This window comes from Schistocerca americana, chromosome 6, assembly GCF_021461395.2.
Source record: "Schistocerca americana isolate TAMUIC-IGC-003095 chromosome 6, iqSchAmer2.1, whole genome shotgun sequence".
In the NCBI taxonomy this organism is placed as follows: Eukaryota; Metazoa; Arthropoda; class Insecta; order Orthoptera; family Acrididae; genus Schistocerca; species Schistocerca americana.
In genome coordinates, this window is record NC_060124.1 from 205,259,580 (window position 1) to 205,284,602 (window position 25,023).

Consider the following 25,023-nt stretch of genomic DNA (forward strand, 5'->3'; position numbering starts at 1 on the left):
GCTGATGTTTTATTCGCTAAATAACGAAACGCCGGCCGGTGTGACCGAGCGGCTCTAGGCGCTTCAGTCTGGAACCACACGACCGCTATGGTCGGAGGTTCGAATCCTGCCTCGGGCACGGGTGTGTGTGATGTCCTTAGGTTAGTTAGGTTTAAGTAGTTCTAAGGTCTACGGGACTGATGACCTCAGATGTTAAGTCCCATAGTGCTCAGAGCCATTTAAACCAATAACGAAACATCGGAGACAACTGCAAAGTTTTATCTAGACACTTTAAGACAATTGCAAATTCCATTTTGTGGAGACAGAACCATTATCAACTTCGGAGGACTTCATCGACGCGACCAGCAAAATGTGTTTCACCAAATTAAATAAGAACTCGCAAAAAATGTAGAAGGAATTGGATGGCCTCTACGTATTCTCCCAGCGCTGCTGGAATGTTGACCGTCGACTTTGGGTCACGAAAATATTTAATTATTTTTCAGTGTACACGTTAAGGGCAGAGAAGCTGAAACAGCTATGTTCATAAATTAATGCCGATCACCAGATTCTTCTGTCTCATTCGAAAACAAGATGACTCGTTAATGCACGCAACTGTGAGAATTCCTAAGCTTTGGACTCCATTAAAACGGTGTTTTGAAGCCGAAGGCAGGCCACCTAAAATAATTTCAGATTTTTTCAGTAGTCCGATCAGTGAAATGTATTCCATGTTTCTGCAGTCAAACTTGGCTCTGTCTAAAAAAAATATATAAAAATCTTGGAGGAGAATAAAGTCTCGATAATTGAAATAGGAAATATGTTAATCGACACTCAATGATGTCTGAATAAAAGGAAGACTGATTGGCACGCAAAGCAAAGATGAATTTGAACAAATTAAGAAATGAGTAACCTAACCAAGAAATAATTAATTTGAGTTCGATATTTCAGGAAGAGACAATGGTTTTCTATACCATAGCATTTGATTACTTAGAGAAATGATCTATTTCTTTTAATAAATATCAAGTATTTGATTGTATGACGCTATATGAAATCACTATTATATGCCTGATTAAAAATGATGTGAAGATTTCAGCGACAACTGTTTCAGGAAAAAATATATCTGAAGAGCTTTTTAGAAACTAAGCGTGACTCAGAAGAATGGAAGTCAAAACACTCCGCGGAAGGAAGACGGATTTACTTTCTTAAGGAAACCGAAAATCCTCAAAGCGAATGCCAACTTCAAAAATTATGCGAGTATTTGTTTTCTGTTTCTGCACACAAAGCCACTGTGGAAAGAGGATTGTCGATGATGTCGGCCCAGTTGACTGATGAAAGAAATCAACTGCTGCCGGAGACTGGAATCAATCTTACAGTGGCAGCTTGACTACAAGCTGATTTTCATGGAGTTTTATAAATACGTAAAAGTGAAAAAGACTTGCTGAAAAACGTGAAATCTTCTGAAAAAAAATGGCTTAATAATTACTTCTGCCGCAACAAGTTCCATGTAATTATGTTCTAAATAGAAAGTGATAATACTAAATAATATTTTATTTCGTTTCTGCACCACATCCCAGACTGTCCCGACGTGGTCCCAGCTAGATATAGCAACCCTAGGAGTGATGCAACATGCCTGTATCAGGAGCTTTTTGCGCACAGAATATTTGCAATTATGTATAATATAGTCACATACTAACGTATAAAGTCACGACGCTCATTCCTATGGAAATTGTTACCGTTTGACAGTTTGTACGACACTAGCGCCCCCAGCGAAGACAAAGCAACCGTTAGATTAATGTTTGTTTTTAATTATTTTTCTACTTAATTAACGAAAGAGTTATTATAGTTTTGCGTTCCAACTTTTAGTCAATTATCGAAAGACATCAATGATCGTGAAATAAATGTAAAAACTACCGAATATCATTGAGTCAGTACCATAAGGTCTAACTTATTCATCAACGGATACTTTGGAATACGTGTATAACTGAAGCTTGTACCGCTGAAATCAAGGGAATATAAACACATATTTCCTGCATGAGAAACATATATTTCTGTTGTTGACTATTCTGATTATGATAGGCACATTCCTTGACACGCATAAATTTTGCGAGGAGTAGAATTTTTCGCACATCCTTCCACTTGTCCTCGACTTTCCTAACCAACCTAAGGACATCACACACATCCATGCCTGAGGCAGGATTCGAACCAGCGACCGTAGCGGTCGTGCGGTTACAGACTGAAGCGTCTAGAACCGCTCGGCCATACCGGCCGGGAAAACAGCATTCTTCAATAAATATTTGTACGTTACAAGAAAATTGTAAATAAACTATCCTGAAATTTACTGTTTCGTATCTCGCAGGGTCCTTAGGAAACTAAAGAAAAGACAAATATGCTGTAATTTTCAGTTAGGGCCTATTTTTATGGCACCACGTACCATCCCTCTTGTAAAAGCTACGTTGCAAATCAGTGTAAATAATAGTTATATGTATTGGCAAAGGAATATTAGTACACCACAAAAAAGAAGGAGAAACATGGTGAACAGTGTGAAAAAGTTCGACATACAAAATCGTGCTATGTTTCGAAAATAAAGTGGTAGTGGTACCTTCAGACCAGATGACAGGAAATGCAGATCACAGCAGGCTGTAAGTAATTATTTAATTACATAAAAACGTGACGTTAACTGTTTGATAATCTAAAAATAACAAAACTGTATCTTTATAGACCCCACTGAATATGCCTTGGGGCAGAAAAAGATGAAACTAGTCTGGGAAAAACAAATTAAGTTGCAGCAAGGAAAGGTGGTTTTATTTACAAAGCAAGTATAAACAATACTATTTGCACTCATGCTGTTATTGTGGTCTTGAGTCGAGGGAGTGATTTGATACAGCTCTCCATGCTACTCCGTCCTGTGCAAGCCTCTTCATCTCCAAATAACTACTACAGCCTACATCCTTCTGAATCTCCTTAGTGTATTCATCTCTTTATCTTCATCTACGATTTTTACCGTCCACGCTTCCCTCCAATGCCTTGATGCCTCAGAACGTGTCCTGCCAATCGATCCCTTCTTCTAGTCAAGCTGTGTCACAAATTCTTCTTCTCCTCAATTCTGTTCAGTACCTCCTCATTAGTTACGTGATCTACCCATCTAATCTTCAACATTCTTCTGTAGCATCACATTTCGAAAGCTTCTGTTCTCTTCTTGTCTACACTGTGTGTCGTCCATGTCTCACTTCCACGCATGGCTACACTCCATACAGGAAAGACTTCCTGACACTTAAATCTATACTCCATGTTAACAAATTTCTCTTCTTCAGAAACGCTTTCCTTGTCGCAGCCAGTCTACATTTTATATCGTTTCTATTTCAGACGTCATCAGTTATTTTGCTCCCCAAACAGAAAAACTCGTTTACCACATTAAGTGTCTCATTTGCTAATCCAAGCCGGTCGGAATGGCCGAGCGGTTCTAGGTGCTACAGTCTGGAACTGCACGACCGCCACGGTCGCAGGTTCGAATACTGCCTCGGGCATGGATGTGTGTGATGTCCTTAGGTTAGTTAGTTTTAAGTAGTTCTAAGTTCTAGGGGACTGATGACCTCAGCTGTTAAGTCCCATAGCGCTCAGAGCCATTTGAACCATTTGCTAATCTAATATCCTCAGCATCACCTTATTTAATTCGACTACATTCCATTATCCTCGTTTGGCTTTTGTTGATGTTCATCTTATATCCTCCTTTCAAGACACTGTCCATTCCGTTCATCTGCTCTTCCAGGTCCTTTGCCGTCTCTGACAGAATTACAATGTCATCAGCAAACCTAAGAGTTTTTATTTCTTCTCGATGGACTTTAATTCCTATTCCAAATTTTTCTTTTGTTTTCTTTACTGCTTGCTCAATACACAGACTGAATAACATCTGGGATAGGCTACTACACTGTCTCACTCCCTAATCAACCACTGCTCCCCTTTCATGTCCCTTGTGAGTTAACGGGCATTGCGCTCTCATTTAAATATATGGCCGAAATAGTCAGCCTACAGGAATTGTGAAACGGACCCTGTCACTGAGGACCGTGTGCCACAAATGGCGCAGATTCACCACGAGATGGGGAAATTCACAGGCGTCTATTGTCTATTGAGGCTTAAACGCTGTAGTGTGCGAGTGAGACAGACGGGAACCAACATCATAGGGAAACCCAGTAGAAGCCGTTGTGGCCTAGGAGACGTAGAAGTGTTAAATGTGGCGGACCTAAGATTGGTCATAAAGGGAAACATTTATGGAAACTATTTAATTCTGTAGTAATGCAGGGAATGAAGCCACAGTAATTTTAATCCACCATCCTTCATAAATTTTCAAGGTGATCCCAATAAAAACTGAATATTGATCATATCTGTATTTGTATGCGGACAGCTGCCACCACCCTTCAGAGAGGAATGGGGTGCTAAAAACACTGGTGCACAGGACGCGCACCATCCCTGACTCAGAGAGTCTGCCCCATGAACTGGAACACCTCAAAACTGTGTTCCGAAAAAACGGGTACTCGGAATGGCACATCAGACGCGCTCTCCGCCCCACCTCTACAATACAGCGTATGGAGACGGAGGAAGAGATAGCCACTGCCTGTATACCGTATACTGGCGCACTATCGGCGAAAATAGGACGAATACTGGGGAAACACCAAGTAGGAACTGTCTTTTACCCATCCAATAAAACACGAGCATTATTGGGAAGTGTCAAAGACGATCTCGGTTTGTGGAAGGCCGGCATATACCAGATTCCGTGCCAGTCTGGGAAGACTTATATTGGACACTGTTTGTCCAAAAATCACGAAATGGACTACCAACCTACCAGGGTCTTGGCACAGACATCTAAGTACGGGGACAGCTATCGAAATTCGTACCAGGGCCGGACTCATCAACCGAGATTGCGGCTGTAGCCTCAGCAAGGCATGGGAACCAGCATTGAGTCTAATTAAAAAGACGCTCAACGAAGTAAACGAACGGGCGGTGAGGGCGGACGAGGCAATTACACCGACGCCACCACAGACGCCGACGCCGGCCTCTCAGCGACCGGCGGCGCGCGGCCGGCAACGGATCGCGGAGAGAACGCCTCGCAGTAGGAGGGGATTTAAGATGGCCGCCCGCCCTCAGAAGCTCAGTTCGTCAGCGCACCTGACGATGGCGACATGTCTGATCGCCGAAATATTGTGCCCGTTGGACACTACGGACCGGCAGTACACCCGTGGACTGTTTCAGCATATCCATTATAGTTTACGATTTACTGTTTAAGTGAAATTCACAACTTTTGTAACAAAGACCTGAATGCTAAAATATGAACGCTTTAGTCGATCTTAACGGTCGACATTTCATATAGAAGCGCATCATTAAAATGACGAATGTTGTAAATATCAACTCTGTAACTTCATTAGTTTAAAAGATACAGTAAATTTAAAATATCAGTATTATTTCTTCCACACAAAGCGCATTGAACGATGACAGCATGACACCTCATTGAACCAGTAGGTAACAGAACTTTTGTTGTAAAGTTTAGTGCATAATAGTTACTTTTGTTCTTTATTTATTTATCAAAAGAAACATTGGTGCAAGGCTACCAGCCGTGACATTCAAAGTTAAGAAGGATTTGTATTGGTTTTATGTAAAAGAATTTAACGTTTATTATGTAATGGATATTATTGTTACTTTATTTAGAACGTGAAAGTGGTCAAGCTTTGATTATTTAAACACGTTAAACTGTAAAATAATGCAGAATAAGCTGTAGCCAATCAGATGGACGGCTCCAGGAAAGGTAACTGCCCTTGTCAGTTGAGCGAGTATATTCGGCGCGCGGGAAACGCGGCCGGGGACGAGCCGAGCGACAGTTCGGCTGGAGACACCAAAGGATACAGCTGGTGGAGACGCGAAAGCACACGGTCCGTCTTTAGGTAGCTAGGAAGTGAAACGACTTAGAAAATTTCGCGTTGTGTAGTATCACGGGACTTAGTCTCTGAGCGGTGAGCAGCCGCGCGCCTGGTGAGAACTCTAACTTTTCGCATAGTTAACGAGGTGGAGTATTGGACTTGTGTCGCGATGAGATTGTGAATGATCGAACTGTATCAAATGGATATGCGCTCGAGTGTAACAGTAACTCTAAATACGATCTACTTCGCTATTAGTTTGCTTTCTGAATAAACATTATTCTAACCAAATCGCAACTGTGTGGCCTACATTATTTATGGGTCGTTAATATAGTTCCCGGTATTATTATTACTGTTATTACATGTTATGTTAACTTTGTATTTCGCAAGCTTGCCATCAGCCAGACAAATTAACGAAAGGGTCACAAGTGTAATTTAGGGCGTGTAATGCGACACGTGCGGTTCGAACCCTAGGCGAGTTTGAGCCAAGACATTTCGACGAAGAGGAACCGAATGTGAGCTCCAACATCTTTGGGGTGTTAGCTCACACCCTAAACTCTTATAACTGCCATCTGGTTTCTGTACAAATTGTAAATAGCCTTTCGCTCCCTGTATTTTACCCCTGCCACCTTTAGAATTTGAAAGAGAGTATTCCAGTCAACATTGTCAAACGCTTTCTCTAAGTCTACAAATGCTAGAAACGTAGGTTTGCCTTTCCTTAATCTTTTTTCTAAGATAAGTCGTAGGGTCAGTATTGCCTCACGTGTTCCAACATTTCTACAGAATCCAAACTGATCTTCCCCGAGGTCGGCTTCTACCAGTTTTTCCATTCGTCTGTAAAGAATTCGCGCTAGTATTTTGCAGCAGTGACTTATTAAACTGCCAGTCGGGTAATTTTCACATCTGCCAACACCTGCTTTCTTTGGGATTGGAATTATTATATTCTTCTTGAAGTCTGAGGGTATTTCGCCTGTCTCTTACATCTTGCTCACCAGATGGTAGAGTTTTGTCAGGACTGGCTCTCCCAAGGCTGTCAGTAGTTCTAATGGAATGTTTTATATATATACTCAGTCGCTGCGACAATACATGGTCAATGTCAGCTATACAGTATACACTTTCTCAATATAAAACGGAAAAGCAACAGCTAGAAAGAAAATCTAAATGCTTTTCAACCCTTGTGCTGCTACGCTGCGACGATGCTCCATAGAGTCCTTGTTTCCTTAGTTGGTTGGCAGAGCCAGACGCCCCTGGCCTCGCACCAGCGCGATGGCGAGTGACTAAACTGCCAGCTGCCAACTTCTTCATCGCGTGGGAACGACCTTTGCTTGTACGGGTGCGCCACACGGATGCTGCGCTCTATCTGTAATCGCTATCCACCTTCTCAGTTTCTTAATGAAACAATTCAGATCCACCTGAAAGCAGTAATAATTTCAGTTGCCTCGCGCGGTCGAGACTTAGACCGGAAATCATAACTAATTTTTCCACGGATAGAGCGTTCAAACACAGTAAAGCCGGGTTTCCACGGGGCGCGACACGCTAGCGTGAGACATGCTGTAGTGGAACACTACCCGTGTGAACGAAGAGACGTGAGTTTGACTGTGACGTCACGGGCAGGCGTGAGGGCTCACGCTTCATATCAAACGTGTTTGATTTTCAGTCGTGAGTTTGCCTCGTCTGTGGCTGTGTCAGATACGAACAACAAGATGGCAACTAGTGCCATTAAAGGTCGTGTGATCAAGTTGCAAGACAGTGAAACTTTAGAATTTCTGGAACTTTACGCTACTGAGTAGGTCTTGTATGATGTAAGTAGAGAAGATTACAGAGACCAAGATGCAAGAATGGCTGCTGCCAAAAGAATTAGTGATGCCCTCCAAATTCCAGGATTCGGACCGAAAGAAGTAATTGCGAAAAACTGCAGAAAATAATCGAAAGCGAACGGTCTGGAGCTGGCACTGAGGAGGTTTATAAACTAAAAATCTTCTGGTTTGACGAGATGAATTCTTTCATTCGCCCATTCGTTCAGCAACGACCCACACTATCAAATCTGGTAAGTGAAATAAAAGTTTGTTTCCATATTCGAAATTTTATGCAGTTTCAAAATTGTTCCTTACATTTAAATTATTACAACAGTTTTTATAATGATTATACAGAATAGTAGGTATATAATAGAAACTGTACCAGCTTATTTTAATATAACAATATCAAAATTGCTCTGAGCACTATGCGACTTAACTTCTGAGGTCATCAGTCGCCTAGAACTTAGAACTAATTAAACCTAACTAACCTAAGGACATCACACACATCCATGCCCGAGGCAGGATTCGAACCTGCGACCGTAGCGGTCACGCGGTTCCAGACTGAAGCGCCTTTAACCGCACGGCCACACCGGCCGGCACAACAATATCTAGCTCTGTAACAATACATTCTTATGATAAAATATCTCTAGCAATGCATTTACTTTGTGACACATACTAATTGAAGTCAACCATGTACAAAATAACTGAGCAAAATATTGACACTGATGTGCTCTACGGTTCTGTATTTGGAACGTCGCCGAGTAGTACAATTTGCTAGGGCACAGCACCTTCATTATTAAAGTAATCACGGTACTTATCCCGAATTTGTTGTGCCTGTCGATGTGGACGTCTGTTAGCAGTTTTCAGAAGGTCTTTTCTTCAGTTTTGCTTGAGGTTCCACAAACCGATTCATTCTCTGTGCCAAAACTGTAGCAAAACCCGAACTCACCACAGCACAACTCTCGATAAGGAGCTCGTTCATGGCCGGCTTCGCGCGATCAACTGAATCACGCTTTCTCTGACACTCCACTCCGTGTGAACTCTCCACGCCCCACGACTGACGGTTTCACTCCTGTCATGGCACGAAATCAAGCACGAAAGCGTGGCAGACATTCGTGCTCATGCGCTGTGGGAACCCAGCTTTACTCTCTGTCGAAGTTGAGCTGTAACGGGGCTCGCATTCGTGAGGAAGGCTGTTTAGTCCCTAGCCACACATCCAGATTAGGGTTTTTCGTGGTTTCCTTAAATCGGTTAAAGCTAAAGCTGGGATGATTTGCCTGGAAAAGCCAGGGCTGATTTCCTGTCTCATCCACCCTCAGTCCGAGCTTGTACGCCATATCTAATGACATCGTCATGAAAAGGACGTTGAACCTTAATCTTCTGTCCTGTTGCGAAATCGAACTCCAATGTTCTAAATCTTTATATGCAACTAGCTACTTACCAGGTGTTGCCTGGGTATGTATTTATTGAACCTTACACTAGTGCATCTCCTGCTCCCCCTCTGTCGGTTTATCTCCTCCTCTTGCCTTACACTGTCCAACTTCTTCTCCCCTACTCTCTGTCCACCTCATCCACCCTCACAATATGTCCATCTCTTCCCCCTCAGTCTCTCTGTCCATCTCTTCGTCTCTCCTCTCCCTGTCCATCGCCTCCTCCCCTTTCTGTGTCTCTTCTCCTCTTTCCTTTCACTGTTCATCTTCTACTCCCCCCTTTCCTGTCCATCTCCTCCTCTTCGCTTTCTTTCTCCACCTCCTCTTCGCACTTCTCTCTCCGCACTATCGCCTCCACCGCAATAGGAGGTTGCTGGCTCTCGCCCCTACATGATTTCTTTCCGGACAGTAGGTAATGTGTGTACCAAGTTTGGTTGAAATCGAACCAAGAGCTTAGGAGGAGATTCTACCCACGGCTTTGCCCGGTGACATCTTGTCACGTATATTTAACATATTACATTCGAATTTGTACACATATTTAATCTGTATCTCTAGCGTATTTCGCCCTGCAGTTGCCTTTTCACGCAGTTCAATGTTTAGACGTCATATCCCCCGAACTAAGTTTCGTACAGTCATATATTTCTGCAGGTACATTCAGTGCCATATGTGAATACTATCTGCAAGATTTCTTGCGAATAGAATTAGTAGCAAAGAAGTAATACATTGAAAGGCCGTGCATGACGCGACAGTTTTCCACGCATCTCAGTGTTGATCACGTCATATCTCCTGAACTAGATGTCGCCCAATCATATGTTTTTGCGGGGTAAATTCGATGTTGTAAGCGAATACTGGCTGAAAAATTTGTTAGGAATAGAGTTAAAAGTGAAGAGGTAGTGAATGGAAACGTGATGCCTGATGCGGAAGTTTTACCGCACGAACGGTGAAAATACAGTAAGCAATAAACTTTTTTCTTTTCGTGATTTTGTGGGGGCTGTCAGCGAGAAAAAAACTCGTAAAAGTTTGAAATTATATGTAAAATTTGCTGCAAGTCACTAAGTGCTCACCCGGCCGCGGTGGTCTCGCGGTTCTAGGCGCTCAGTCCGAAGCCGCGCGACTGCTGCGGTCGCAGGTTCGAATCCTGGCTCGGGCATGGATGTTTGTGATGTCCTTAGGTTAGTTAGGTTTAAGTAGTTCTAAGTTCTAGGGGACTGATGACCACAGATGTTAAGTCCCATAGTGCTCAGAGCCATTTGAACCATTTGAACTAAGTGCTCTCATTAACAAATACGGTTAAAGATAGTCTGGTTATTTGCGCATTGTGAGCTTAGATAGTTTCTCACTCCTATACATTTGAGAGGGAGGTGGTTCCTACCTCCACACTGCTCCTTTCCCATACAGTGATATGTGTATCAGGTTTGGCTGAAATCGATCCAGTGGTGTAGGAGGAGATATGGAACATCTATACAGACACATACTTTTATAGCATGTATGGATTACCTCCAGCAGTTGACAGGGGTGTCATTTGTAGGTACATGATGAGAACTTGTGCGTCATAAAAAATAAATAAACTGAGGAGGTGAAACTCGATCCCATCATACAACATAATGCTCTACTATAGAATCAACGGTCCATCAATCTTGTCGTTCATTGTCCAGTTGTATCACCACCAATAGCAACAGGGTCGTATGACTGCATCCCAGAAACAATGCGGGTAGCTTGACTTAATTCAGATCGAGATCGAGACGGAAATACAAGCGTTGGCCACCCATAGTTGTTAGTTTCGCATCCGTACCGTCAGTGGCTCGGACTTGGCGTCAAGACCCTCTGCCTGCGTTAGGAAAGTGTGCGCGCTTTCCTCGTCCAGTTGCGTTGATATTTCCGAAGCTTTTCGATCGCTTACTTTATCTTCGCACACAGTTACTCTTTTGCTCTTGTCTTTTCTCTGTGTTTCATCCGTGACTTTATTCGTCCGTCGTTGGCGATTCTTGGCTTTTGCATTTTGGGTTACTCTGTTCGTCCTTTCGGATGGGTGAACGTCCTCGCCGCCGACCACTCGCTCCTAACGGCCAGTCGCTATATCTCACAAACCAACTCATGACATTCGCACACCTGGGTAGTGCGTCGTTAAACAGGCATTGACGTATAGTCTGATGATCGGCAAGCGTACGATACACGGTCTTTTACCGATACTGGCTAAATACAATATTCTTAGCCATGAAAAAGAAGGGACAGGATGATAGGACACCTGTTAAGACATGAGGGAGTAACTTCCATGATACTAGAGGGAACTGTAGAGGGTTAAAAACTGTAGGGGAATACAGAGATTGAGATACGTGCAGTAAATAGTGTGAACGTAAGTTGCAAGTGCTACTCTGAGATGAAAAGGTTAACACAGGAGAGGAATTCGTGGCGGGCTGCATCAAACCAGTCAGAAGACTGATGACTCAAAAAAAGTCCATGAAAGGGCAGACAGAACCAGCTGTGGTGTCCCCTGCGTATTTCATGCAGACTGTTTTTGAAGAGTTGCGGCGTGACGGGGTTGGAAACGTGTTTTCCGTGTGCAGGCTGCAAATTATCTACCTCAGAACGGCGACTGCTCGATGTCCCTTCACTCGGCAACGTAGATACTTACAAGATGATGTAAAAGCAGCGTTGATAAAAAACAGCATCTAATATCTACAATTACTGAGGCCACGCAACTCTAGTAATGAAATAAAGTTCTGTAGAAAAACTGTCATTAAAAAATTTATCGCGCAGTAAGATAATGGATTGGCTTCTGGAAAACAATGTCCGAAATTTCCACGAAAAAAATGTTTATTTGTTCTTATAGCCAAAGAAAGGGTACTATTCAGTCCACATTTAAACTATCGGTTATTTTCGTGACGTTCACATTTCATACACTCATTTCGCACGCACAGCAGCCAGAAATTTGTCCAAACCCGACCCGAGTTAAACAACGTTTTATCAGTCATTAATTTCACCACTAATTTGAGTTAATACATTTGGTCCTTCTTACGGATTTCTGAAAAAAGAAAACTGCTGGCCATAAATGCTCAGTGGCTGAATACTGAAACATGCCATGCGGATACTATGAAGGCCAAATTTCACACTCGAATATTTGTCCAATTAAACAGTTCTAGAACGTCCAAATTCCACAAAACTGTCCATAACTACATCAGCGTTGGTCAGGACACGTATCAAAATGAAGAACTCAATATTTCTTCATCTTACACATAAAGAGAAACATCACATTTAACATGTCCTTCAGCGACCGAAGCTGGCGAGCGACTCGCCTCCTGCAGCATCACTCCCAGTATAAGTATCAGGTAACGAGCGGGAACCGTCTCAATTCTGATTGGCTGATCACACTGACTGCCAATCAGAATGCATGATCATACTCGCGCCAAAACTGGCCTGCACCAACGCTTATACACAGATTCATTTGCGTCATTCTGACATACAAATATTAAGGTAATGTTTAATAAACGAAAAGTAAAAGACAATAATTCTGAAAATATCCTTTAGATACATATAATACTCCAGCTGACGTTTTGGCTGCTCTGTTACAATAGCAATCACACCTAGACATACGTTATCAGCAAAGTGGGTAAATTCTCTATGAACATTTTCCCACGACAGGCTTGCATAACTCTTGCAGGTTACTTAAGACGGTATAAAATGCAACATTAAAATTTGACGAATGTCCCACGTACACACTCTCGTTCACTCACATATACTCCCACAACAATTTTAGACACCAATAATAATTTTGTCTGATTTTTATATTACGAAAACGAAAAATAATTAAAGTTTTAGTATGAAAATCTCAGTTAATTAATTCTGCACACTGAGAGTTCTGTTTATGTTTTTAGGTAATACCAAAAGATAAACTGTTATATTTCCAAACTGAATTTAGTTTCCTAAGCGTTGGTTTTTTACTTTTTTAGCAATTTTTTCTATCTCTGAAACTATGGTAGCTATAAAGCTGAAATTTGGATACAATCTTCTCCTGAATATCAAAAGGGAGTGTACCGATTTTGAAAATGATTGAGTGATATTTAATATCATTTATTTAGGTTCTTATAGGGGGTGAATGTACGGTCGCTAAGAAGTGACACAGGAGCCTTTCTCACGCTACCGTAGTAGCACGTGTACATGACTCATTAGCTAAGACACAAGTGGCGGTTTCTTTTACAGCCTCCGGCTTCAATATGTGGGCTTTATAGCAACGAATGTTATCGCGCATTAACTCGCGACATAACAGAATCTTGGAATTCCAACTCTAGCATCCGTGTACATATGCTCTCGTGCGGGATTGGTGGTTACTTCATTCTGAACAAATTGCTACGTTCACTTAGCAAACACTAAACGTAAAGAAGATTCTATACTCACTGTAGAGAAAGCTGTACACAGTTCTGCAGGGTTGATTTTCCATAGCCTTCCAGAAAAGCTAGGACACTGATTTGATGAAAGCCAATGTTTTCAAGTACAAGTTGGAATGCTTCCTTATAGCGCAATACGTCCATTCTGCACATGCGTTCTTTCCACTGTCATTTATTGTATACACTATTGCAAAATATTTATCTGATATTTATTTTTTATTTTGTTCTCTACTTTCAAATTTTCTTTCAACTTTTCATGAACATGTAGTGACTCGCTTGGTCAGGTAACCTTGGCACACTTGATCCCACGGAGCCTGATGAAATGAAAATGAAAATTTCTTCATCTACCAAGAATAGAACCTGCTACTTTCGGGTGAGGGCCTTGCGTATCTGGGTTCATTAGCTGGTTCGGTTCAGTGACAGGTGAAATGCCACTGCAGTATGGGCAACGAAAAGTGTACACTTCACCAAAAACAGAGGAAGGCATACTGCCTGTAAATAACTCTGCCATGTAGAGTTCAACAAATTTATGCAGTTTTTTTTATTTCCTAGAACTTGTTTTGATAATGAAACATGCAGAAAGATAAATTTCGTCTTCCTTGTACCATTCTTAACAATGTACGACGTTAAATTCCATATATTACTGCAACTGGTCACATGTCCAACCTCTTTCACCTGATCAGGGAATCTCTATATATGACTTTATTTACTGTAAAATCCACAAACATTCTACTGCTGTGTGTGTCGCTGCTTGGTTTTTTTAAAAATCACAAATGTTAAAGATAGCTTAGTCACTAACGAAGGTGAAATCTGTGAATTATCAATCGATACAGTGGCACTCGGTAGCTAATTGTTTAAAGGGTTATGCACAGCACCACATGGATGCGAAATTCGGTCTTACAATCACCACTTAGCGGAGATGCTGAGCCACAGACAGGTACAACAAAAAGTCACAAATAAAGCTTTCGGCCCATAACGCCTTCATCAAAAACGGACAATACACACACACAGACACACACACACGACCGCAGTCTCAGGCAACTGAGGCCTTAGTGTATGGGTGAGATACGCGCGCGCACGTCTGTCTGTGTGTGTGTGTGTGTGTGTGTGTGTGTGTGTGTGTGTGTGTGTGTCTTTGACGAAGGCCATGCTGGCTGAAAGCTTTATTTGTGACTGTGTTTTTGTTGTGCCTATCTGTGACTCAGGATCTCCGCTATATGGCGAGTAGCAACTTCCCTTTTCATAACATTGTTACATTCCATCCTGGGTTTTCTATTGTTTGGTGTTACAATCACGTGACGTATTTGGTGGTAATGGGTCATCAGTTCTCTAACTAGTTTATTACGACCCTCCAACCACTTCCTCTCCTGTGCAAACGCCTGCATCTCAGAGAAGCATTTCATTCCAACCTCTGTCGTCCCCTACAATTTTCAACAGCTCCTCGAGTACCGTGGAAGTAATTTCTGATGTCTTAAGACGTGTCCTGTCATCTTGTCCCTTCTTCCTGTCAATGGTTTCCACATTTTGCCATTCTCCTCGATCCTGTGGAGACGTTCCTCGTTTCTTGTCTTATCAGTTCACCTAATTTCGTCATCTTTCTGTAGCATCACATCTCAGACGCTCGGAATCTCTGCTTCTCCGGTTATCTTACGTTATCTTGAAACCTGACTTCTTATGTGCAACAAGCTGAGAGGATGCTTGGTTCCATCTCTTTCTCCATTCTCGGAAAAATAACTCAAGAAGCCTAAGCAGCCACTGCACGAGTTTGTCCATCCTCCATCACAGAAATTATGCAACTTCCATATTCTGCATTTGCGTAAATATTTTACTAACTACGTAATCGACGAACGTATTTTTAACTGAAGAAGAAGTTTCTAGTGATGTTACTGTAACGTAAATTTTGTTTTGTTTTGGGAAATGCATGTGAATTTTGGTACATTTTGGTTCATTTTACACTTTACGGAGTTTATGGACGAGCATAAATTGTGAGTAAAATATAATCCTGCGGTTTTGTTAAGGCGTCCAAATGGTCGTGGATTTTATCACTTAATATTGTTTAATACGAACTTTATCGAGGTATAGATAATGGCTGCGCAGAGCGCTGCTCCATTTAGCAAAGATAAGACCACTTTTCTCACACGTGCACAAAGTAAACACCAGCTGTATACATACAAAGGCTTTTATTACTACAGAATATCAAGTTCTCCCCTCCTCCTCCTCCAAAAAAATTTCTTCGTTATAAACGTGGACTGGACGAAATAATATTTGCACTCTGATATGCGTACAGGAATAGTTCACTAAATAACATGAATTTTAGTAAAACTACACGCGGAAGCAACAATTGTTCTTCAATAATACTTCTCTAATCGTGATCGTGAATATATAACAGAATGAAGGTCCAACATGAGAACAATTATTTTTTAGTAAAGGAACGCGACGCTGATGAAGTTTAGCCCAGTCAATCTCGTTTCTGGAATGTTTTTACTCTCTTTGAACTTTAAGCGTACATCTGCGTAATAGGCGGCTACCTTCGGCATCGATCCCTAGTGATTTGTTTTCCATAGTAATGTTAAAAGACATTTCAAAAACAGCTTATTATAATGCAAAGTATTTCAGCTGACAATTGAATCATTGTACTTACTATACAAGTACACACCATCAGACTTTCGGAGAAACATCATACAAACAATTCCCAAGATTCTAAGAGCCGACAATCGCGAGTATTATCGAACAATCAGCTTACCAGCCCATGCATCCAAATTGATAACATGAATAATGTACACAAGAATGGAAAACAAAATTGAGGCACTGTTAGAGGACGATCAGTTTGGTCTTAGGAAAGATAAAGACGCCAGAGAGGCAGTCCTCCCGTTGCGGTTGACAATGGAACCAAGACTGAAGAAAAATCAAGACATGTTCGTAGGATCTGTCGACCTGGAAAACGCGTTCGACAATGTAAAATGGTGCGTCTTCGAAATCCTGAGAAAAGTAGGTGTGAGCTGTAGAGAAAGACGGATAATATAAAATACATGTAAAAGATCCAAGAGGGAAGAACAAGATTTGAAGGCCAACAACGAAGTGCACGGATTAAAATGGATGTAACACAGAGACGTAGTTTTTCGTCCCTGCTGTTCAGTCTATGCGTTGAGGAAGCAATTACGGAAATAAAAGAAAGGTTCAAGACAGGGATTAAAATTCAAGGTGAAAGGATAACAATATTAAGATTCGCTGATGACACTGCTATACTCACTGAATGTGGAGAAGAATTACGGGATCTGATGAATGCAATGAACTGTGTATTGAGTACAGAAAATGGATTCAGAGTAAATTGTAGAAAGACGAAAGTAATGAGAAGTAGCAGAAATGAGAACAGCGAAAAAGTTAGTATCATAATTGGTGATCACGTAGTAGACGAAGTTAAGGAATTCCGCTACCTAGGCAGCAAAATAACCCGTGGCGGACGAAGCAAGGAGGACATAAAAAGCAGACTAGCACTGGCAAAAAGGGAATTCCTGGCCAAGAGATGTCTACTAGTATCACACGTGAATATTGAAAGAGGAACAAATTTCGGAGAATGTACGTTTCGAGCACAGTATTGTATGGTAGTGAGACATTGACTGTGGGAAAACCGGAACAGAGGAGCATAGAACCATTTGAGATGTGGTGCTGCAGACGAATGTTGAAAATTAGATGGACTGATAAGGTACGTAATGAGGAGGTTTTCCGTAGCATCGGCTGGGAAAGGAATATATGGAAAACATTGACAAGAAGAAGGGATAGGGTGATACGGTGCTAAGACATGAGGGAATAACTTCCATGATACTAGACTGGGTGCAGACGGTAAGATTGAGGATGGTAGATTGCAAATGCTACCCTGAGATGAAAAGGCATGAGTATAGCTTTTCTGTGTAACTTGATTAAGACCACACTTCCACCACATAAACTAGTTTCTGATGTCGTCGTACACTGCGAGTAAATCTACGGTGGTTTTCCCATGTCGATGAAGTATTCGGAAGTGTTCTACGTGCTGCTTTTGACGATCTACACTTATTGTAATCGAATTTCACAACAAATAAGCCACATCAACACATTCGGCTGCACTGTTTTCCAACCAAACTAATTCCGAGATGTAAAAAATAGGGTCCAGTTCTTAGCACAAATCAGAACAGATTTATCACATGGAACAGCCATGGTAGATCGAAGAGAAAGACCTTGCGCATTACAGAAGTATACGTAATTACGCCTTCGAAGATGCACATCTTTACCGTACATATCAGCTACACAAAATAATTCCTTGATTGGCTACAGCCTGTCTGGAGCTTAGGACACCATGTGTGGCAATGAGAAAACATGCTGAGGTTGTGAGTTTTTTCCATTCACTGAATGACACTAACAGGTATCATCGAGAGATGCCACGCCCACTGTTCCATTGCCTCTGTGACGCATCTCCAACATGAAAGTCACCTGTAATCCAGTTGCTTATCGGTTATACTTGGTGTATTTAAACTCGACCTGAAAACTTTCGGCTATGTCCATGGATGTTAGGTGACATGTTAGTGACATGTTTTCACTCCCCTTAAAAAAAGAGAACATCTGACGGTTTGGGGCACTATAGATGGTGTTAGAGTGATACCAGGCGAAGATATAGACCCATTACCCCCTGGCCGCACCGCTGAAGTAAGTCGTGGCAGCAAAGTAGTTTTTACAGAATGGATGCTGTAGGAGCGTCCACGTGGAAATATGAGAGTATTCAGAATGTACGAGGGTGGATGCATTTGTACACATGTGCGACGTTGTTGAACCCAGCCATCAAAACCAGTTCGGAAAAAATCAGGGTTTTGCTTCATGGAATCCCTGTCAGATTCGGCACCAAATTTCCGGCCGAGTTAGTCCTCTATTAACTATAATATATCGTAGATCCCTCGAACATTTAACTGTTTCCACTAGCTAGAAGAAAGCACAAGTCTCACCTCTCGACAAGAAGGATATCAAAAGTATTACAGACTCTTAGAATATATTCTGCGCTCAAAGATAATGAGATTTCCAACAGGAACGACCTCCTTCATACCAACCAGCATAGATCATCTGAAACCCAACTCACACTTTTCTCACATGACATCCTGAAGGTCATGGGTCAAGTCAGTCAAGTAGATGCTCCCTTCCCAATTTCCGGAAAGTATTTGACTCAATACCACACCTACACTTATTCAAAAGTGCAATAGCATGCTAAACCAGGCGTAATTTGTGACTGAACTGAGAATTTTTTTGGTAGCTAGGACACAACATATCTTTGATGAAGACTCATCGGCAGATGTGTATGTGGAAGTAACTTTGGGTATATGGCAGAGAAGTGTGTTGGGTCTGTTGCTGTCATGTTGTATACTAATGATCTAGCGGACAATATTAATAGTGCCCTCAAAATTTTCGCAGATTATGTTGTTATCTACAACGAACTACAGTCAGAACGAAGCTGTACAAATATTCAGTCAGGCCTTGATAAGATTTCAAAGTGGTGCAAAGATTGGCAACATGATTTGAATGTTCAGAAATGTAAAATTGTACACTTTACAAAACGAAGAAACACAGTAGCCTATGAATATAGTATGAGGAAGTCTGTAAACTCGTACAAATACCCAGGTGTAACACTAGGAACATGAAATGGAATGATCACAAAGGTTCAGTTGTGAGTAAAATAGGCAGCAGACCTTGTTTTATTGGTAGACTACTATGGAAATGCAACCGATCTACCCTCATGCTCATAAATTAAGGATAATGCTGAAACATGATGAAACAACGCTCTGGTAGGCGGTTTGCCGGTTTAAATCACCTCGGGGTATGACCATGCGGTGCATTTGACCTGCGGTCGTCGCACGGTAACGCTGGCAGCAGTCCACATATGGAGAGGTGTGTTGGTGCATGTCAGAGTACGGTGCAGCGGGTAAGTGTGCAGACGTGTTCGGAGGTGCCAATGGTGACCGTGTGTTGAAAATGGCTCAAAGGACACATACTGATGACGTTATGAGGGGTAGAATACTAGGGCGACTGGAGGCTGGTCAAACACAGCAGGTCGTAGCATAGGCCCTCCGTGTGCCACAAAGTGTGATCTCACGATTATGGCAACGATTCCAGCAGACAGGAAACGTGTCCAGGCGCTACAGTACGGGACGTCCACAGTGGACAACACCACAAGAAGACCGATATCTCACCATCAATGCCCGCAGATGGCTACGGAGTACTGCAGGTAGTCTTACTCGGTACCTTACCGCATCTACTGGAACAGTTGTCTCCAGACGCACAGTCTATAGACGACTGAACAGACACGGTTTATTCGCCCGGAGACCTGCAAGGTGCACTCCACTGACCACTGGTCACAGGAAAGCCCGTAAAGCCTGGTGTCAAGAACACAGTACATGGTCATTGGAACAGTGGTCCCAGGTTATGTTCACGGACGAATCCAGCTATAGTCTGAACAGTGATTCTCGCCAGGTTTTCATCTGGCGTGAAGCAGGAACCAGATACCAACCCCTTAATGTTCTTGAAAGGGAACTGTATGGAGGTCGTGGTTTGATGGTGTGTGGTGGGATTATGATTGGTGCAAGTACACCCCTGTATGTCTTTGACAGAGGAACTGTAACAGGTCAGGTGTATCGGGACGTCATTTTGCACGAGTATGTCCGCATTTTCAGGGGTGCAGTGGCTCCCACCTTACTCCTGATGGATGATAACGCACGGCCCCACCGAGCTGCCATCGTGGAGGAGTACAGAAGATATCAGGCGAAAGGAGTGGCCTGTCTGTTCTCCAGACCTAAACGCCATCGAGCACGTCTGGGATGCTCTCGGTCCACGTATTGCTGCCCGTCTTCAAACCCCTAGGGCCTTCAGGAGCTCCGACAGGTACTGGTGCAAGAATGGGAGGCTATACCCCAGCAGTTGCTCGACCACTTGATCCAGAGTATGCCAACTTGTTGTGCGGCCTGTGTACGTATGCATGGTGATCATATCCCATACTGATGTCGGGGTACATGCGCAGGAGACAGTGGCGTTTGGTAGCACATGTGATTCGGGATGGTTTTCTCAACTTATCATCTATACCGTGGACTTACAGATCTGTGTCGTGTGTGCTCCCTATGTGCCTATGCTGTTAGCGCCAGTTTTGTGTAGTGCCACGTTGTGTGGCACCACATTCTGTAATTATCCTTAATTTATGAGCATGAGTGTATAAAGGAGATTGCTTACAAATCACTCGTGCAACCCATCCTAGAATACTGCGCAAATGTGTGGGACCCGAACAGAATAGGATTAACAGGGGATGTTGAACGTTCACAGAAAAGGGCAGCACGAATGGTTACAGGTTTGTTTGACCCCTCGGGGGAGCTTCACTGATGTTTGAAAGAACTGAACTGGCAGAGTCAAGACAGACTGAAACTATCCCGAGAAAGTTTATTAACATCTACTAACACAGTTTCAAGAATCGGCTTTACGTAATGACTTTACGAATATACTCGTACTATATCGCTCATATAAGTATCGTGAAAATAAGATTAGATTAATTGCAACACCCACAGAGGCATTTAATCAGTCATATTTCGTGAGCTCCATACATGAATGGAACAGGGAAAAAGCCGTAATAACTGGTACACTGAACGTGGTCTCTGCCATGTATTTCACAGTGGTCCATAGAGTATAGATGTAGATGTAGGATCTTACTCTCATAGAAAATAACTGAGACTATTAGGACCAGCAGCTGTAAGGTACTACAAAACATCCCCGCAGTTCGGTAGCTCTGCTCATCAACGAGTGGTGCCTCCTGGGTAAGGCACACCTGAGAAAAAACTAGTGGACTCTCTTCTTCGTCGAATTGGGCCATAATCGAAGTTAGCAGCTGTGCTACACAGTACTATCGTCATATCTACCGCAGGTGGCATGTTTTTTGTCCAGTGTACTCATAAGGAACACATCGTCTCCAGTGCATTTCTCTGAGGGTGAGCACAGATATCTGCAAATGTTGCTTGACTCACTTCTCCTCCCTTTCTCGTACTCACTAGGTAATCGAAGGGTTAGGTGGTTTCAAAATGACGGAAGGACGACACAATGTGCATGCTGCGTTAGGAACTACTTAAAAGTGCAATTTATGTAACGATGGATTAGTCGGCTATTAATTTCTTCTCCAACATATGCAGGATGTTGATGCAGTTAATGCAACTCTATTATTGATTCTGAATAAAATGCCAGCGACAGTTGCGGTTTTTTTTTAATTTTAGAAACCAAAACCGTCTTTTGTCCCCAGGTCCTTTATCCAGTGGTACGCCAGGGCTGTTCAATAAGGAATGATCAGAATTTTTTTTTGACAGCATACCTTTATTCCTCCTGATAATTTTGACGGTCCTCCTCAAAATAGTCTCCTGTGGATGCGATGCACTTTTCCCAGCGCTTCTGCTAGTCTGCAAAGTCATGCTAGAATAGCCTCTATATCTGGTGACGGAAAATGCCCCCCTCGAAGCTGTTTCTTCGTTTAGGGGATAGAAAGAAGTCACACAGGGCCAAATCCGGACTATAAGGGGGGCGCTGGATGCACTTGACATAGATTTTTGCAAGATATTCAGTAACAACGTTTGCTATATGTGGCCGTGGATTATTCTTGGTGCAATATGCAGCCTTCTTCACGTATGTGAGGTCTTTTGCATCTGATATAGACTTGCAAAGTTTTCAGGTCATACCCAGCCAGTTGGCGATTTGTGTCCAGATACATGCTGATAAACCATTACATGTATAGCAATAAATTAGATCACCATAACTTTCCCAGGAGAGGAAACTACGTCTACTTCTTTGGGGCTTGTTGATGAAGGAGATTTCCATACTGAGCTTTGCTGTTTGCGCTTAGACTCAAAATGATCTATCCAAATTCCATCACCAGTGATTACCTTTGAAACAAACTCTGGATATCCTCTGAAATAAACTTCAACTGCGTGCAGACCTGCATGCGAATGTCCTCATGTTCAGAAATCCGCTTTCTTGAAGCCACTAAACAAGCATTTCTCATATGTAAATTTTCTGTAACCAGCTTGAGCGTGGCACCCAATGAAAATTTTCAGTAAGTGTTCGTAAGGTTATTTGTGACCCTCTCTCACAATGACAGCAGCACTTCTTCTATAGGAGTAGTAACTAGATTGCCGGGTCCAAGTTCCTTTTAAATTGATTGTCTCCCCTCTTTAAACAATTCCAACCATCTTCAGGTTTTCCTGCAGGGAAGAAGAGACTCTCCATAGGCCTCCCATAATAGGCCGCAGCTGAAGATCTGTTGAGACGAAAGCACAATTTCAAAGCCGCATAATTGTTCATCGCGTGTCACCTCTATTGCTGCGGTAGGCATTACTGAACATGTCTCAGCTAGCCTGCTTCCTACAGGCGGGACAATGAAACTAGTACGGCGTGTTTGTTCGCATTTAGCTAACAGAATATTATAAGGTTAAATCCTATCGCGAGAAATTATGACCATAAAAAATTATGATCATTCATTATTGAACAGCCCTCGTATGCGGGACGTCCTGAGAGAACACAGAAAGACTGCTCAGTTCTCTTGAGACGTCTGACATACACCACTGGATAATGGCCACGTGGATCTAAACCGATCTTGGTTTCCAAAATGAAAAGAAAATTGCAACTGGTGCTGGCATTTCATTCAAAACAGTCGACTATCGGCGTGATCCATGCCCAACGTGGATCAGATATGAAGTTGATGGTTTTCTTCTACTGGGGTCATGTGAGGAGCCGAGTTTACCTTCAGTCCACATTCATATGGATACCTTCCACTATTCCCCTTGGGATGCTAGAGAGTGTGTCAGCCACGCGGGATTAGCCGAGCGGTCTTGGGCGCTGCAGTCATGGACTGTGCGGTTGATCCCGGCGAAGGTTCGAGTCCTCCCTCGAGCATAGGTGTGTGTGTTTGTCCTTAGGATAATTTAGGTTAAGTAGTGTGTAAGCTTAGGGAATGATGACCTTAGCAGTTAAGTCCCATAAGATTTCACACGGAAAAAAAGAGTATGTCAGTCAAAATACATCGTTGTTATATTGATGAACAATTTTGGAACAGCGGGTGTAATGAGACAGATCAACCTTTTAATACGATCTTAAAAAAGTGCGAATCTTTTGACTGCGTGTGGTACACAGCTCATGTAGTTTGTTTTGTTTGTTTTTAGTATCTCTTTCCATTCATGTGATACTACAGTCGTAGAACGTAATGAGCAACCGATTGATTTGTTTCTCAAATATATATTTAAAAAAATGTTATCTTCTTAGGAGCGTTAGGAGTCAACATGACAACAACATTGCACATGATTGATTTCTTTAATGAAACCACCCAAAAAACATCCTTGAATGCCGTGTAAAAGTTTCGTGATGGATGTCTTTTCCATCAGGTGTGTACAAATTTTGCACTGGAAAAAAAGAAAGGTTGCAAATCGAAGGAAACGTATCAGAAAAGAAAATAATAATTTTATCTTCGTCGTTGCAGTTTATTGGTACGTATTTGGGGGCAAATCTTTGTAAGTTTCTGAGTATGAGATCTAGAATTGTAACGTGCGCAATACAGTCTAGCTAAATTTTATATCAGTTGTTTGTACCTCAGAAATGTGATTATTATTGGGGTTTCGACAGATATATTTTATTAGCTGCTTCTGTCTTTTGGACCTGATATTCCATTTACTGTGTATTCACTTCAGAAATCAATAGCCGCTTACTGTTCTGTGGTACTATCTTGTTTATTTTATTTTTATTTGCAGACTGCACAGCTTTAAGAGATTTCTGCTACGTCTTCCAGCCGTACCATCACAAGTAAGTTCAAATTCATTTTTTTCACTTATTTAATACATCTAGGCCAACATTTCCTGTTCGTTATGCTAAAGTGTCTTCGTGGGCTGTGCTCTTGGTGACCAATCGATGAATGACAAGAAACTGACCAGAAGACCAACTATTTTTTTACTCATATAAAGAAAGGTAAAATCGAACCTCCTTTCACGAGTCTTAAAGCAAATGTGAACAATGATGAAATTGCAATCTGAGAAAAATCCCCCCCTCCAGGCGTCATCCCCGTGTTCTATGTTCAGCTCCTCTTACTATCGAAAGGCAGTCGCCCATCATAATTAAATTTTCTTCTCCCTTAATGATTGAACAATTAATTTTATCTCTTTGTGCATTCTTTCAGTATCGTCATTATCTAAGTATCCAGTAAGCTAATGTGATGGATGTTCGCTTCGTGTATGTTGACTGTGATAATGCGTTCAATACGCTCTTCATAGTAGCTTATCCGCATTCCTATTTTCGTATTCATTATTACACCTACTCCTGCATTAATGATAGCTGATTTTGTATTTATAATCGTACATTCAACTGAACAGAAGTCCTTTTCTTTCTGCCACCACAGTTCACAATTTTCATTGTATCAAACTTCAACCTATCCATTTCCCGTTCAAAATTCTGTAACCTTTCCATCCAATTAAGGGCTATAGCATTCCACTCCCCGACCTGTATAATGTCAGTT

General features: G+C 42.1%; 1 protein-coding gene across 1 annotated transcript in view; it reads left to right on the forward strand.

Annotated features, from left to right (window-relative positions):
* The window catches only part of LOC124620051, a 395,729-nt gene that overhangs the window by 156,254 nt on the left and 214,452 nt on the right, over positions 1-25,023 (forward strand). Inside the window, exon 3 of the mRNA XM_047146718.1 lies at positions 24,266-24,317. Coding sequence (XP_047002674.1) covers positions 24,266-24,317 — 52 coding nt within the window. The remainder of the gene's footprint in view (positions 1-24,265; positions 24,318-25,023) is intronic.